Below are 17,555 nucleotides of genomic sequence, written 5' to 3'. Positions count from 1 at the left end.
TTGATTCTTCACATTGGTAAAAATTCCTGGATTACACAATGAAACATTTGAAAGCATTATACACTTCTATATTTTTTGTTTTGTTCACAAAGACTTTACAAAAAGTAATTTTTTAATTTAATCAGATTAACCGTTCTATAATATATATAAATGCTTAATAATTGTTTAATACACAATGTTTGCTTGATATTAAAAATTACATTTTTTAGAATTATTTATATAAGATTTATAATAGGAATAAATTTTTATTAAATTTGTAGTAAATACATCTTAACCTAATTATTAGAGTAATTAACTAATTCCACTTTTTAAATAAGTCAAAGTAATATATTTTCAACAAAATGAAGCATTTTAAGTCTTTTATAATTCATCAACTGTGTATTCATTAAAAAGTATTATTTGGTATTATATTTTTAATTTCTTTCGTATTTGTTCAAGATTTTATAACAGAATTTCCAAACATTGATCTGTGGATCTACGGACATATACAATTCATGAAAAAAGGTATAAAAGTACTACAACATTATACGTCATTATCGATTATATGAATTAAATCATTAATGAACTTAAAAATGACTAAATAGTTGAACTTTTGTAATGGTCAATTTTAAAATTAAACATATATACTAAATACATATAGATAACCAGGCACTAACTTTGTTTAAAACTAGCGCGAATTATATTTATACATTCAGGAAATTTTGAGATCATTTTAAAGACCTTTCGCGACAAGTTTCGCAACAAAGACATTGAGAAATGATAACTCCATATTATCCATGTGGTGGACTGAACATTCTTTACATCTGGTTATGTACACAATTTCAATATTGTATAACGTAAAATCACTAAATGTCATAAAGCATGGTAAAATTTAAAATATTATAAGAGACTGAATGATTCAATAATCACAAAATTAGTGCCTAACTTCTATGTACATATATGTATACTAAAAGTTTATGTTCAAAATAACTGATTTATGCTTTACTTTTTAAACATGTGTCATTTTTTTTTGTAACACTACAAAACACGTATGTATTTAAGTATATACATACATGCATACACACATATGTATATGAACTTTTAAGTGACCTTGTTATTTTATGTCCATTTATTCATCACACTCATGATACGTAGCTCTGTAAAACAACAAAAAAAGGACATATAAATTAACAATGGTATAGAAATAAATTCCAACTACTTTAAAAATTACCTTTGTTTATCCATATTTCTTCGGGATAATCTTCTTCCATGTTCATGTGTAGTCAATGTGTATCTTTTTGTATGAGGACGATTTGCTCTAAGTTCACGTGCTTCAGTACTTCTTGCTTTTTCTACTTTCTGCATAAATTTAGCAATTAGTTCAGGACAATTTAAATTTTCCTCTGGTTCCCAGGTATCGTCTGCAGATGTAAAACCTTTCCAGCGGATTAAAAATTCTCTGTTCTTATTTTTCTTATATTGTACTTCAATAATTTTCTCTACTTCAAATTCCTTTTGATCATCTTTGTCATCTTTTGCATCATCTGAACTTATCTGTTTATCTGAAAGTTATAAATACTTAAAAATGTAATTTTGTATAAACAAGAAATTTTATTATTTTCAATCTAAAAATTATTAGCATCAAGTTATACCATTTTCTGTTCTCTTTTTTGGACTGTTTTTCAATTTTTTAGATTTTCGGTCTAATTCTGCAGCTTTTTTCGGCGATTTCGCAGAATTTTCAGATTTTTTTGTCTTAGTGTCCTCCTGATTTTCTTCATCTTCAGCTAGAAACTCTTCAATTAATTGTGAACAGTTAAGGTTTTCTTCTTGTTCCCATGTATCAGAATCAGCACCATAACCTTTCCATCTAATTAAAAATTGGCGCCGACCTTTAATGGTACGTTGCCCCATAATTTTCTCGACCTAATCAACACAATTATTATTTCAAATATTCCAATGCTGTATTCAACATACATTACGACTGTATTACTTATTTACTTTACGCTTATATACTGCAATTTGAAATGAAAATATAGAAAAGAGAAACCTTAAAATTAAGTTAAAAAATTACTAATTAATAATTATTATTAATATATCAAATTGTTAAATTATTTCACCTTACGCAATCATATATACATGTATATATGAACATACATATATATAACTAATAAGATATTTACAGGATAAGTTCTAAAACTACGTTGTTAAAAGGAACAAATCAAATCGAAGCCGGAATCCATCCGCGCGTCCAACAGTAGATGCAGTTTTCAAATATTGCGATGTCTGCGAGAGGGCGCTGATACGCGGCAAATACAGATATTTGAGTATAGAAAATTCCGCCAGCAATCGCTTCAAACTTGAAATGCATCAAATTCAAAATTCTAAATGCTCACAATATTTTACATTTTAAGTGTTTCAAACTGAAAAAGTTTCAAATTCATAATACTTTAAGTATAAAATATTTCAAACTCAAAACATTTTCAACTCATGCTAGTTGAAATTCGGAATATTTCAAGCTTAAAAAGTTTTAAAATCAAATTATTTACGAATTTTAGAAGTATCTAGATAAATATAATATGTACTATAGTCACGAATTTATAACCGGATATGAGGCGTCGGTCATTATCTAGATGAAAAAAATTATCTAAGTCGCAGTAGAACAGATAAAATATCTTTCATGTCAATCGTTAAGATAATTTTTTATCTAGATGATGCCCAGCTAATAGTCAGATAGTTTTAAAGTATTTCAAGAAAATTTCAATTGTATTATTAAAATGTTTTATAACCTATGATGGAGTTTTCTAAAGCGCGGGCTGGAATTCAAACAACCCGCTATGTTAGTCTTCCACATTCAGATAAGTACGCGCGCATGCACTCCATTCAATATATACCCTACGCCCCTTCATAAACGGCGTCACAAAGCACTACTAATTATTTAAGTCTATAATAGTTTTGCAAAAAAAAAAACAAAAAGAATGAAAATATTCATAAAGTACTACATATGAAATACAGTTTTCGCGGTTTCCAATGCTAACACCGGTCACCAACGACGCGTCTCTTGATACGTAAATGACTGCCATTGCAGGACGAACTTACCAAGCTTGATATACATGTATTTAGATGTATTATGTTATATTATACCTCATATTCTTTTTTGTTTCCATCTTTTATAGAAGCACCTTTCGGATCTTCTTTCTTGAGCTTCTTACTCGCTCCACCCTTTTCCGCATTCTTTTCTTCTTCTTCAGCGTCGGCAGATTGAGTATCTTCATCTTCCGCTCTCTCGTTCGTATTATCGAGTGATTCTTTCTGGCTATGGCGTCCGCGAGATGGACGCTTTTTTGCGCTACCTCTACGTGGCGTATCCGCGTTCTCGTTATCCTTTCCTGCCTTCATTTTGTCATCACTATCGGTTATATTACGCGCGACGCCATTTTCCTCCGAACTACTCTCACTCCACATTTCGGATTTCTTACGCTTGCTTTTGGTACTCAATCTTCGCATACTAATCCCACATATGGTAGGAGGTTATAATAATTGTATTGTTTCAATGATTTTATGAATTGTACCTTGATAATAAACCGGTGAGATTGACACGCTGGACCGACTGCTCGATATACGTTTACTTGTCCTGACTCGTCTCTCGACAGTAGCGCGCGTCTCGTAAACAATATGGCATCAGCTTGGCGCGATGCATAGCAAGCTATAGGAGCATGCGCACTAAACGTTTCATATCACAGAGCCAATGGTAAGTCCGTTTGATTCAGAGTTAATTTTCTTACGAAAACGTCGTTTAATATATTCTTACAGGTACAAATGATATAGATTGATTAAATATTGTAAACTTATATTTTTATATTTCTAATAAAACATTCAAAGTTTATAAGCGTTATCTCTATCATTTGCGCGGGAATTCAACGCGTGGTAATCCATCAGTCTTTCAACAGTTCCGCGACTTTCAACAACCAATACCCGTTCCGATACCCATTGTGAGATTCTTATTGAATTTTATGCATTGATTACGAATCCTTAAATCGTTTTTCTCTGTCGAAATATATGTAAATTTTCGAATTTTGAAAAAATTTTGCTATTTAGTTACAAAAGTTACTTAATTTTTGTTTTCGTAAAAATATTTTTGATACATCGATGTCGATGAAAAATACGTTACGAATATTTAAATGTAGCAAGGTAATGATTTTATATTAATTTCTTGGAATACTTTTTAGTTTATTTAAAAAAGTTAATATTTAAAGCCGGGACAGATATTTTCCTTAGGTAAACGTTCAAAAAAGAGTTGCAACGTAGGTTCTTTTTTTCGTGTCAGAAAGGAAAATAACTTTGCATGTGGTAACGTGCCAACGGTGGTATCTACTTGATGCTATAAAGCGATTGCACCGTGTTAGGGGACGTTCATACTAAACAGACAAGAGCGTTTAGTGTAAGAGCGAAAGCAAGAGTAATGCATGACCAAAAGCATTTGTTCGTGATTAGTTACTTTAAATGAGCACGAGCAAACTGATCAAAATATTCGTAGAATTTGATGAGTCTCATTTTTCAGTAGAATACGTAAAATGCACTTTGAAGTTAACACAGCTTTCTGCGATTCCATCTTAGCGTATTATGTTTTTATTACTCTTGTATTTAAGAGTAAACTCACTAAGACATTAATTTTATGTATTTTTATATTCGAACGATTTTTCACAGGATCATCACCTCTGTGAAACGTGCTTTAAAAGACAGTTGGAATCGAAGGCGTTAAGCGAAGTATCCGAATATTCAATATGGTGAACTGTATCATGTCGAATTGAATAGTGCCGCATTGAATCTCGTGGAATCGAATGGTACCAAATTGAATCTCATGGAATTAAAATTGGTCGAACTGAATTACACGGAATTAAATTTCGTAGAATTAATTCGATGACCGATCATTTTTATAATGGAAGAATGCTAATTTAGGCTCAACGTTTGTCGAAATGGAGAAAAATGACCATTTGCTTGCTTAATTTAAACACACCCTTAGACTGCTAATCATGCTAGTATAGAGTACCATTGTTGGCACTCGATGAAGCTATATATTTTATGTCTTGACTTAAAAACACCTGTATTGCAATTTTTACTTAACATTTTTTTGTTATTTCAAATAAATAATTGATGTAAAATCTCCACCCTTAATGTTTGTATTGAAAATTTATACTAATGTATTCGAGAAATCTCAAGTGGTCTTTGTACGTAAACAAAAACAGAATATTTTTCGTTGTTACGTCAGTTATAACCGCAATATAAAACCGGTACTGATTTATGATAGAGTCCAATTCGATGATGTACATATTCATCTTTGTTTATAACTCTTCATTTCTTCCATTAAATTAGATTCGACCTTTTAAATCTAATTATTAATTGTTCCTAATTACGAAATAAAGCAAATAAAATAAATCAATATTAACTTTAATGTTTGATGTTTGGTTGCTGTGGTAACTGATCCTAACTTTCTCCTTTCTCTCCGTTAGGCTAATATTTTTTATCGAGCTTTTCTGACGTTATTAATTTTTTCTTATTAAATTATGGCTAAGTCAGCGACCACGTACGAAAAACCTCTACCACACATAGGTAGGTAAAGTATTATTTCAATGCTGCAGCTATTGATATTTTCAAGTATATTCCTTTGTTCGGTAATATTTCAATATATTTCGAAAAAACGTTAATCTAATTCAGGGCTCCTAAAAATTTGGTTGGGCAAAATTCACTTTCGGAAATAAATATTTTCAAAAAGAACTGGGTTTAATAAAAAAAATGTCGATTTACTATTTTTAAACTTCTTAGATTTTAATAATTAACATGACTCATATTTTGAGAATCACTGATCTAATTCCTGTCTGAAGTATAAAATTTTATTTGACAGGATTAGCAGACTGGTATGCAAGGCAATGGGAACTTCAACAAAATGCAGCTACCAGAAGTGCAGAGGCATTTGAATTAAGAAATTCAGGACAAATTGTTCGCTCAGAAACAATGGTAAAAACAATATGGGACTCATATATGAATAACGCTCGTCTCGCGGACAGGTAATGAATGCTTAAAGTTTTGTGAAAAAAGTCTACTTTAACCTCATAATGAAATCCACTGGATAATATAATTATCACAGAGTAACAGAATTGTCCCGGTGGAGAGAAGTGTTTAATCTTATACTAAATAAATTAGTTTGCGAAATACAGTTGTTAAAAGATGAGAAAGCTGATGCGGAGAAAGAATTAGAAACTTTGAATGATCCGTTACAAGTGACTGCACAATGTATTTCTATGAGAGACTGTCGCAGAGGAACAGAACTTACTTATGATGAAGCTGATACAGAATTAAAGAAAGAACTTTGTGTTATTGAAAATATAAAGAAATTAGTAACTGACAGGTATAATTTTTAATGGAATAAGAAACATAAATTTAACCAGGTATTTGCAATTATTATTTTATATGTAGAGTGCAAGCTGCTTGGGAGAAATTAAACCGTTTGGAGGAAGTTAAATTTCAAGTACAATTAGAAGTTGAAGATAAAGATGAATCTATTAAAATAGATAGAGAAAATCTTAGCTTAGATCGCACATGTGCAAATATCACTTATAAACCAAATGCATTAAGGATTCCAAAAGAGTAAGAATAAAATATTTGAGTAAGCATACCAAATAATAAGCATAAATTATGTGTTTTGCTGTTACAGTTCCATATCTTATGAAGCTTGGTTGGAACACTGCCAACAAACTAAGACCTTAGCTGATAATGAATTGAGCGATGTATATAATTTTCGCGAAGCTATGAACGTAATAAGAGAACGTGCTAGAAATGATATTAAGGCTCAGCAAGATATGACAGATTTCAGTTTACGCAAAAGAATTTATCAAACGCAAAAAGCTCGGAATGAGTTGGAATGGCAAAGGCTTAAAGTAATCACGACTTTCAGACACGAAATAGCCATGAATAATTACAATTTGATCATGATTTGCAGATTCAAAAGGAAATTGAAATTTTACAAAAAGAAATAACACGACTGGAAGATGCACAGCTATATAAAATTGATTCTATAAAATGCGTGGAAACCAGATTGGAAAATCGTACTTATCGTCCTGGTTTCGAACTATGTTCTGATGAAGCTGAACTAGGTTTGCGAGATGAAGTTTTACACTTACGAGAAACCGAACAAAAACTAACAAAAACTTTAGAAGATTCTAAGTATGAAAGGCCGAATATATATATGATTTACATGATGAAATTTCTTACTCTTTTCGTTGTAATAGCAATTAAAATTTATTATTTTATTACTATTTTATAGAGCGGCATATAATAATTTGGAAAGTCTACTTACGCAGCTTGATAGTAATTTGGACGATAAACAACATTCTTTAGCAACGGATGTGATGTGCTTAGACATGAGAGCAACATTGAAAACAGGGGACAGAACACGATTACCTAATGAAACAGACCGTAATATTGTTCTTACACGTATGGAAAAAGAAATACCACTGGAATCATAAATAACTGTAATGGTTATGTAATTCTGTCGGGATAAACACATTATCTAAATATATAAAAAGTCAATTTGGCCATCACTTAGCGATGATTCATTGTACGTGCATCATTGTATGTAAATCCATTACTTATGTAGTTGTAAGTAACGAGTTTGGATTAGCTTTAATTAAACTATATTCCGTAATAAAAGAATCTGTTAAAGCCGGCTCTAAAGTTTTCACTGCTCTAACATGTATTTCTCCAACTTTTTTTGGATCACCGTGTTTCATTTCAAATGTGATATAATTTATCCAAACACTGGTGTTATTTCTACCAAACTGTAATGTCGACATGTCGTAGCATTTTCTTATATTTTTTAACAATATGTTCGGTTGCATAAGTTCTAATTCTATCATTTTCTTATGCAATTCAAGACAGAAAGGTGGTTGCAGACATAGACTATCGTATATTTTTCGTGCTGCCTGTATACCTGAAAGAGATTTTAAAATGCAAATACCTTAAAACAGATTTTATGATTCGTAATTACATACTTTTGGTTAAAACTAGCCATTCCATGTAAGTAGGTTTCAATTCTTGAGCAATACTTGAATGTCCTTGTAATGCTGCCTGAAAAATTTCTTCAGTCTTTTCAGGACATATTGCTTGTGTATGCAATATTCTCATTTTCCACAATGGTAAAGATTTTTCTCCTAAGGCTTGTATTGCCTGAAAAAATATTTTTACACATATAACATGATCCATGCAATGAAAAGAATATTTTTGTACCTTTGGGAAGAGTTTCTCAGCTTCTTCTTCATCAGAAACTAATAAATATCTTAGTCTTGCATGCCAAAGACTTACACTGTTTGGTACAGTTTCAGTTGCAACACAAAGAATTTCTTTTAACTTTTTGTCAGCTTCTTCATCTTTTTTGTCGACGTTAAACATATTAATCTATGACAATATCATTAGATATTAATATGTTTTATTTATTCTAGCAATGCATAACAGATATTTAACCTACCCAATACAAATAATATTTTTCTTTTAATTTTTTAGCTTGATGGGCTTGCATTAAAGCAGTTTTTAATAACTTTCTTTTAAAATTTGGCAAAGTCCCTGCTTTTTGATTTAGTTCTATTAGACATTCTATGTACAAGGACCACATTTCTTCTGTCTTAATTTTTTTAACTGCTGTTTGATACACTTTGTTGCAAGATGTTATACGATCTCTCAATGAGGTCTGTTCTGTATTGTCAACTTTAACTGTTGCATCACTGAGAGAAGGTTGAACAAGCCCTTCTAATTCCCGCCGTGCCATTGTATCCCACATTAAGGGCTCATGGGCATATTCTTGTATTATGTCACTACAAAAAAATTTAAATAACTAAAAAGTAATTAACATTTATCTATAAATATCTATTGTTTTTACCTAACAATTTTATTTTGTAATTTTTCCGTGTTGCTATATTCTTTTGTAATGTTCAACAATTCTATTATGAATTTAACATCTTTAATACGCTTTGATGCTTGCTGATATATAATGTAAGCTCTTTTCAGTCCAATAGGCATATCATCATCAGTGCTCACAGATGTACTGTCACTATTACCTTCATTTTTTTGATCTGTACTTGATGCATCTTCCAATTCCAATCTAAATTTCAATGTGAATTATTAGGAATATAAATTATGATTCAAGGTTTGGAAATACAAAGATGTTTGTAATTGTTTACTTGAAAGCATCAGTAAATAACAACTGAGAAGTTGGATGTATATGTAAGCCTCTAAGGAAAAACTGACGGGCAGTATGTTTATTCTTATTTTCTTCCAGTTCCCAACGTGCAGCAATGTGCCAACATTTAGGTTTATCTTGATGTACTTGCAACATTCTGCCTAATATATGACTAACATTATTGTGAAAATGCTATAAAGTTGTATAAAGTTATTTATAAATCAATGCATTAACAGATTTCATCAATTTGTATAATTCTAATACATACCACATGCTTACAAAACTTTATATAAGCAATCCAAAAACGAATATCATCTTGAAATTTATATATTGCATCCATATATAAACGATTCATTTTGTTTGTAATTATGAGATCAATATCTGACTTCTTTTGATTAATACCAAATTTCTATGGAATTAAAAAATAGTTGTATTTATACATCAATACGAGGACAGTTATAAACGAATAAAAATTTATTAATATGATAACATACGTCTCGGCGTTGCTTAACCAATTTAAGAAGGTCCATTTCGTACTGAATATACCGTAAGTAATCTTCTTTGGTTTTTGATATTCGTTGAATTTTATATTCATATTCTTTTAACTTTTTCGCAATTCCTCTGTATAAATTATATGAATATAAACAACCAAATGTGGCATGTGGCTACAAATCTTAACCTATTGGATTTAACCTACCGAATTTCATTTCTATCGAAAAGTTTGATTCTTTCCATTTGTTCTAATTCAGGAATCATATCCTCGCATCGTTTTTCTACAAATTCTGCCATGGTTACTGATTTTTATTTTGATTTAATACTTAAAACAGTAAGAAAATTCTTTAACACACGCGTAACGTTCTCTACAACTTGGTATTACCACAAATGACTATATCATACATCATGCACGTTGCTGCGTATACTGTTGTGACATAATGTAGACGTATCATCTGTAACTAAAGAAAATAACGTACTTATCATCCGTTCATAAAATAGAATTAGAAATAGTATAAAAGACATTAAATCTATTTTATTTATTTCCTTTTCTACACTACAGAATCACCAAATACATTTGTCATGTACATAATTATAAATAACCAGTTTTTTCCAAAAAGTATAATTAATAGTAAAAATATAAAAAATTGATTTTACTAGAAATAACAGTGTCAATTATACGAAATAATTTATATTTGATGTTATGATATCAGAAAGATTAGTTTTGTGTACAAAAAATTTGAAAACTTGAGACATTTATATTTTGATTACAAAAAAATTAATTCGTTGCGACGCCGCTAGGGGCGTTCACGTCGTTTCAGCCAAGGCTAGTCAGTTAACAGTGAAAATGGCGCCGCTTGAGTAAAGGTGGGTGATATTGTGCGTGCGTGTGCCCGGAAAGTGCGAGTTTTCGGAAATGTGGCAGGATCTGGACGGTCTGGGGGGTGCGGGAGTGAATTCTAGTGCTCACCAGGTCGACCAGTTCGGCACAACGGGTAAGAGAATTCGCGATAACGTTTAATCTATCTAGCACAGATAAACGGCAACCTGGCTAAGGTCTAGGTTTTCCCTGTCAGGGCGCACGCGCTCTTTCTCTTTTTCCATTGTATACATGCTGTAAACAAAAGAAAATCTTTCATCCTAACGAAACCGACACGATTCGTTGTGCATACACTTTTGTCTCGCAATCCTCATTGTGAACAGTGATGTAACTCTTAATGCTAAAAAATCTCGAATGTTTACCCCCATCTGTCAATGGAAATGTTGCATTCAAGTGGATTCGAACGAAAGAGATTTTCGAGAATACGAGATTGTTGTGATAACTGTTGTCAGTGTTTGAAGATAATCGGAGTAAAGGAAATTCTCGGTTCGATTATCTTTTCTGTTTACATTCACGTATCTTGAAACGAAGAGTATCTCGTGAATCATTCTTGATTATGCTTGCATGTTATGTCTTCAGGTTGGTTTCGATCTCTCGGAAATTCGATAGCACTGTTATTTTTGTACGTAGCCGTTTAGCGTTACAGGAGACAAACAAGTGCGCCGAGATAAACAGTGGGAATCACGACGATGTTTACTTGGCAATCTTTGTAATTGAGCTTTAATTAAATATAGTACAGTCTATAGAGATCTATTATGTATCGAGCTTTTAATCCTTTGTGGATCACGGGTATCGACCCCGTTACGCGTTCCTCGTGTCTTCGAACGAAGCAACAGTTTCTAATTGTTCCGCTTCGGCACGTAACCTCACCTAATCCGACGATGCGTTCCGCTCGTCGCGGGAGAAGGAAGAGGTTAGCGTACCCGTTCGAATTACATAACCTCGCGTCGAGGTCGAGCTACGGATCATACGGTACCGTCACGACGTAGCACAGGTGGCAGAACGCATTATGAATGGTGTATGAAACACGGTACACCATTTCCTCCTTCATTTCTTTCCCTTCTTGTTCTCGCATTTCCATGTTTACGGTTTGCTCGAGGAACGGGCAAATAATTATATCGCGTGAGCGTCGCGTTATTCACCGGCACACTTCTTCGTGTGTTATCATCACTTACGATCGGGTCATTTGTGAATCAACGTTATTAGAATTTCTCGTTAAGTCCCGGAATTTCTTTAACGCGTTCAAGGCTGGAGTTTTATTACGAGATCACGGAGATTGAAATATTCTTCTATTTAAGGATAAATCGATATCATCAAGGTATTAATACGTTTTATTCATTACTTGAATGGGTAGCTAGTATCGATGTCACCATAATACATTTTATTATTATTAAAAATTATTTATATTACAGTGATGAAAAAATAGATCTTATGAGATATTATTCAGAATTTTTAGTACAAAAATTAATGTTCAGAAGGAGAAGGTACTTTTATTCGAAATCAACTAGATGTCGAAATACTCGTAACAAGTATTTTCATTATGTTAATCAACCTTTGTATATCAACACAAGTTCAGTGTTGGCTAAGGTTTTACAGAAAGCGGTTCAAGGTGTTTATAATAAAACGCGCCTGTTTGCCACTTGTTCCCCTTCGAAGTCTAATCCTATTTGCGTTTATTCAGCGCATTTACCGCGACCCCAGCCTTAATTTGAAAGACCTATTTTTAGATCCATCGTTGAATTGCTCCTAATGAGGTGTTGGATGACCAACGTTCTTATCATTAAAATCAGCATTTACTCTTGAATGAAGCTATCTTCCCTAATCTTTCTAAATTACACAGTTTTTACATACGATTATTTCCCTCGTTATAAATTATCAATGACAGAATTCCTACAGATTCGTCCATGTCCTTCTCGTCCCTACTCGTTCGTGACGTAGAGATGCTACTATCGATTATCGATACGGTATCGGTATCTTATCGATATTTGAAGATATATCGATAATGTCGTTAAGATATCGTTGAAGATAGCGACTGAAGTAGAATGTGACGCGTAATTTTATTCTGCTAGATTAGCTTGTCTTAGGTTAGTTAGATTGTTAGTCTTAGGTTAGTTCAAAATGTTAAGTTAGGTTACTGTGTGTAGTAATCTAGTTTGTTATTAGCGCGGGACATGACGTGCAGTGATCTAACGGGTGGTTATATATCATGCACGGAGATCTATCTGTACTATTCGAGTTGATCTAATGCGTGATTATACAGTGCGTGGCTATACAATGCGTGGCGATCTAATGCGTGCGCATTTGTACGGCACGTCCTCAATTGTTGTAATCTGTGCATCTGCAAGCGAGTGCCAGTCCCTTGTCTGGCGTATAGTAGAGCTTCTTCCTCCGCTCGGCCGATGTCGAGAATGATCCAGATATCATATCGAATACGTACTATGCGAGCTCGTCTCTCGATCGTGTTCGGTTAGAAATCGTTAGCATTTGTTAGCTAAGTTAAGCCGGTGAAGAAAGTGAAATCCCAGAATGATGTAAGTAGTTGATGATAGAAGAGTCATTCTTTATTGTTGTGTCTATTTTCTGATTAGAATATTAAACAGATGTTATCATTGAAGTACCCTTTAAACTGTTTAATCATGGAACAGATGTATGGTCATCCGATGGTGAATCATTAACGCGTGATGTCACGGCAGTTCTTTGTTATAAAGTTCACCCATTGAGACGAAAAAATGATACACAAAAAACATGTTGTCGGTCGCCGATACCATTTGCGCGAATATCTTATTTTTTAAAAGCGAATACGATCGACATACTTATTAACGCTTTCTCTTCTGTTGTGCAGAATTGACGCCCGAGCAGCAGAAGATTCTCATAGATATAAGGCGAAAGAAGACGGAGCTGCTGCTCGAAATACAAGTGAGTCGATTGCTCTATTTCTTTGCATGAATCGTAGAGATGCTAGTTGCTTGCTTGTACCGCGCTTTTCGTTATGATCTTTCGAGGCAGATAAAGGTTTCGAGGGAGCAAGAGTCTCGTTCATGGACGACTCTTGGATAAACCTGGTCAGGTACTTTTTTATCCTTCGAATCCATCTATGGAAAGAGGATCTCCGGATCGCATTTTTCGATTCTTCGCCTCGATAGATCGCTCGATATCGTAGATACCCGTTTCTCTCGATTAATTCATTATTAATAATTTATCTTTTTAATATAAATAATAAATAAGTCGATAATTTACGTAGTTTATTTTACTGAAAACTCTGACTGGCAGTTTAAAGATATAAAGTTGCAAAGTTATAACTGTAAAGGTATTCGAACATTTTCAAATTTCTGACAGTTAACATTAGAACGGTAATACAGAAAGTCTAATGTCGGTAAAGCAGGAGTCTGTATAACAGTTTTCATCTGGGCATTCAATATATTTTTAATTATAAAGTGTTGATCAATTGCTATAATTTTAAGTTTAAAATTATTATTGTTTAATATATTAAAAATTCACTGATTTCATCAGAGTATAAAGTTACCGATTTGTGCACATATTTACCGGTCGCGAAAAGTTCCTATAGTCAACGTAGTATGGCGCCACGTGTTCGATGCTCGTGGAGATATGGCGTGACCATAACTCAGGCCGATAGAAAAAGAATCTGCACCATCTTGATACATGGTCCTTCAAATTCTTAAATTTCCAACATTTTTAATTTTGTCAATTTGTATTATTACTGTGAATTTCTAGATTTACATGTTCGTGAAAATTTGATCAGGCGTGTGTTTAACTTTGAATTAAAGCTTAATTTTCATTGCTCGTTTATTCATGAAATTATTGCGTCGATATTGAATGCCCCGAATGAACGTGTTTACATGCCACACTGTTAATCAGATTCAATCATGTATCGACTTATTTGCTAAAGTGTAAATTCCAGCGAAGTTCATAACCTCTAATATCAAACTCGAGTAAGAAACATTTCACAGCGAATTTCTGATAATTTATCACTGTTATCGTACGTCACGTTAAAAATACTTAGAAATGAATATTTAAAATGTAACGAGCATTCACAAAGCTGAATCATGTAAGATTAATTGTTCAATGAAGTAAACGACTTTAAATGCGTTCTTTGTTCGATGATTTCACGTGGACCGTTTCATATAATATTATAGTCCGCGATGATTAACTACCTCAGAATTTGTACGATTTAGACCTATTTTTAGTAGTCGGCCGTGCGTATCTGCCCTCACAAAAATTCCAGGATGTCTTTACGATAAGACATTTCCGTGGTAAGAGATAGGGTTCTGCTTACTCGTGCATACGTCACAACTTTTTTAGGCTTGCAAATTAACGTTTTCACTGTCATCGAAGTATAACGGCAATTTTTATTGAGATTTTTTATTGAGACTTTTTGTTGAGATCAACGCTTGGCAGTTTGTGTGTATGGTACGCGAAGTTTGGCGCGTAAATTGAGTCCCCGTCTTTCGTCTCTTCCTTCTCTAACTTGATGTGTGTTGCGTGGATTTTACTTTTATACAGGGTTTCTCATAATTAGTGTAGGTCTCTGATATGAAGGTAACATGATTCTGAATGAGATTTCCCTTTGCAAAAATGTCGTTTTCGTTTCTGAATTATTAAGGATAAACACGAACCAATCAGAGCGCGATCTTCGTTTCGCTGACACGAAGCTGTCGCTCTCGCGCCTACGCACTAAACCTCGCGCTCTGATTGGTCCGTGTTTTTCCTTAATAACTCAAAAACGAAGCTTCAAATCCCATTTTTGCAAAGGGAAATTTTATTCAGAATCACGTCAACTACCTCCCATTTCAAGGACTTACACTACTTATGAAACACCCTGTATAATAAAGAAATAGTTTAGTGCATACAAAAGTGAATGTTATTAAACCCATAATTCTAACAATTTTAAAGGATAGCAATTATTATATTAGTCCTACTAAATACGATAACAAATACATTTAACATTTCTAGTATTAAAAACCAGTTAATATTAAATCTTATTATAACTCATATTAAATCTTCAACATAAATATACGCTGAATAATTTAGTTTTTAAAAAAAAAACAACGAATTTCTGATAGATATAAAATGGCGAATATCCGCGATTATCCACGATGGCAAGCTTCGAGACAACCTTGATCATGTTTTGGAAGATCATAGTGGTAGTCGCGTGATAGTCGCGCCACTTTATTAAACAGATAAAACGAGGTTACTAACACGTGATTTATATTAAACCACTTGTATCGTGAATAACCGTAATTTCGAAAACTGTGTGTAAACATTGTTAAAAGCACGATACTGAAAAGTTTCTGTCATCAGGATAGTAGCGAGGATCAATAGTCTCTCCGAGTAATTAATTTGAACCGCCCCAATTAAAAAGTTGATGGACAAGGATTTTAATAAATACCGACGGTGATTTCAACGTAGAAACGTCGAGTTTTTGACAGTTGTTCAAAATTACGATGGGACACGAACGTAATTCAAACAAATATTTGCGGAAGATGACGTATACCGTCGTATATCACAGCCATAAAAATATCCAAGTACCGTACGTCGTTCATGGTATCTATAAGAAAGCGCATACCAGGAAATTAACAGACGCACAGTATTAAAAACTGTAGAAAAGTATGAACGCCAGCGAAGAAGAGGAGACCCGTGACAATGATTTTGCCAATCGTGCACGTGTACCGTTATCGACTACCATTGACGGTTCATAGGTTTCATCTTAATGCAATTACTCGTGAATCGAAGTATCGTTGACTCTCGATAATGTACGGGTTCTGTTGTAACCGCAACAAGGTTGCAGCAATCAACAAACAGTCTGGAAGTGCGAGTCGTATCGCGTCTGGCATCGATTTCGGTACCGAACGGAATGTACGTTGAAAATTGATACCGTAGCTCTTTCGAGCGTGTTCTATTTGCAACCGTCTTATTAGCCGGCGGTAGTCGATCGGATCGAGTGATCGAAGAAAGAGACGAGACGAAGAGACAGTTGTTGTGGCCGGTAAACTCGTGCAGCGAATTTCCCTGGGGATTCTCGCGGGCGTCGTTCTTCTTAAATGGATTTAATCGATTTAACGCTCTGTCGTCTGGTCCACGTGGGTCCTGACCCTCGACATCCATGACGTCAACCTGTCGTCGAAACGCCAGAGGATGAACTCGTGCTACCCGTGCCGTGTTATCTGGCTGTTTTGTGGCGGACCAAGTGCTCGTAAGGTGAATTTCATTTTGATAAACTTGTTTACGATCTCGCGCTCTTCCGATATCGACTACGTAGTTTCAATGTCGCGTACAGTCTAGATCAAATCTTCGGTACCGTGCAACAGACTTGATGATTTATACGGATTTTTTTATTAGAGAATTTAGGGATAAGGAATATGGGATTTGGCGGGCTTATATTGAAGCTCGTATTCAGGTTGAAGATTGAAATTTGAGACTGAAGTTCGTATTCAGGTTGAAAATTGAAATTTGAGATTGAAGTTCGTATTCAGGTTGGTGGTTGAAATTTGAGATGGAAGTTTATATTCAGGTTGAAGGTTGAAACTGGAGGTTGAAGTTTATATTCAAGTTGAAAGTTGAAACTGGAGGTTGAAGTTTATATTCAAGTTGAAGGTTGAAACTGGAGGTTGAAGTTTATATTCAGGTTGAAGGTCGAAACTGGAGGTTGAAGTTTATATTCAGGTTGAAGGTTGAAACTTGAGGTTGAAGTTCATATTCAAGTTGAAGGTTGAAACTGGAGGTTGAAGTTTATATTCAGTTTGAAGGTTGAAACTTGAGGTTGAAGTTCATATTCAAGTTGAAGGTTGAAACTGGAGGTTGAAGTTTATATTCAGTTTGAAGGTTGAAACTTGAGGTTGAAGTTTATATTCAAGTTGAAGGTTGAAACTGGAGGTTGAAGTTTATATTCAGTTTGAAGGTTGAAACTTGAGGTTGAAGTTTATATTCAAGTTGAAGGTTGAAACTGGAGGTTGAAGT

At 33.6% G+C, this 17,555-nt stretch overlaps 4 protein-coding genes across 14 annotated transcripts in view; 2 read left to right on the top strand and 2 right to left on the bottom strand.

Annotated features, from left to right (window-relative positions):
- Positions 1–46: 46 nt before the first annotated feature.
- Positions 47–3,705, bottom strand: LOC100881061 (uncharacterized). Its single transcript, XM_003705617.3, has 5 exons — positions 3,552–3,705; positions 3,124–3,487; positions 1,632–1,905; positions 1,211–1,541; positions 47–1,136 (listed from the first exon to the last, which is right to left on the bottom strand). Exons 2-5 carry the CDS (start codon positions 3,484–3,486, stop codon positions 1,109–1,111), a joined length of 996 nt encoding a protein of 331 aa, XP_003705665.1. The 5' UTR covers position 3,487; positions 3,552–3,705; the 3' UTR covers positions 47–1,108.
- Positions 3,603–7,703, top strand: LOC100880159 (tektin-2). Of its 7 annotated transcripts, none has more exons than XM_076529486.1 (9): positions 3,603–3,730; positions 4,687–5,207; positions 5,553–5,589; positions 5,882–6,044; positions 6,125–6,385; positions 6,454–6,624; positions 6,692–6,914; positions 6,977–7,200; positions 7,301–7,703. In XM_076529486.1, the coding sequence occupies exons 2-9, from the start codon at positions 5,154–5,156 to the stop codon at positions 7,500–7,502; spliced, it is 1,335 nt and encodes a 444-aa protein (XP_076385601.1). In that variant the 5' UTR covers positions 3,603–3,730; positions 4,687–5,153; the 3' UTR covers positions 7,503–7,703. The 7 variants fall into 7 exon arrangements, with proteins under 7 accessions (XP_076385601.1, XP_076385600.1, XP_076385604.1 ...); XM_076529485.1 differs by lacking the exon at positions 3,603–3,730 and adding an exon at positions 3,863–4,170; XM_076529489.1 differs by lacking the exon at positions 3,603–3,730 and having other exon boundaries at positions 3,863–4,823.
- Positions 7,504–10,123, bottom strand: LOC100879307 (U3 small nucleolar RNA-associated protein 6 homolog). Its single transcript, XM_003705602.3, has 9 exons — positions 9,906–10,123; positions 9,703–9,829; positions 9,477–9,617; positions 9,210–9,400; positions 8,909–9,130; positions 8,501–8,843; positions 8,263–8,430; positions 8,028–8,202; positions 7,504–7,966 (listed from the first exon to the last, which is right to left on the bottom strand). The coding sequence occupies exons 1-9, from the start codon at positions 9,995–9,997 to the stop codon at positions 7,626–7,628; spliced, it is 1,800 nt and encodes a 599-aa protein (XP_003705650.2). The 5' UTR covers positions 9,998–10,123; the 3' UTR covers positions 7,504–7,625.
- Positions 10,124–10,531: 408 nt separating this feature from the next.
- The window catches only part of step (cytohesin steppke), a 61,196-nt gene continuing 54,172 nt past the window's right edge, over positions 10,532–17,555 (top strand). The window contains exons 1-3 of one of the 5 annotated variants that reach the window (XM_076529494.1): positions 10,647–10,695; positions 13,423–13,496; positions 15,900–16,796. In XM_076529494.1, the coding sequence (XP_076385609.1) occupies positions 16,734–16,796 (63 nt within the window). In that variant the 5' untranslated portion in view covers positions 10,647–10,695; positions 13,423–13,496; positions 15,900–16,733. Of the gene's footprint in view, positions 10,696–11,751; positions 11,899–12,928; positions 13,112–13,422; positions 13,497–15,899; positions 16,797–17,555 lie in introns of those variants that run through there. The other 4 variants (XM_076529493.1, XM_076529496.1, XM_076529495.1 and 1 more) reach the window with 4 other exon arrangements.

This window comes from Megachile rotundata, chromosome 3 (assembly GCF_050947335.1).
Source record: "Megachile rotundata isolate GNS110a chromosome 3, iyMegRotu1, whole genome shotgun sequence".
Taxonomy (NCBI): domain Eukaryota; kingdom Metazoa; phylum Arthropoda; class Insecta; order Hymenoptera; family Megachilidae; genus Megachile; species Megachile rotundata.
Note: the sequence above shows the minus strand (reverse complement) of the source record. Positions and strands in the feature narration are given on the sequence as shown.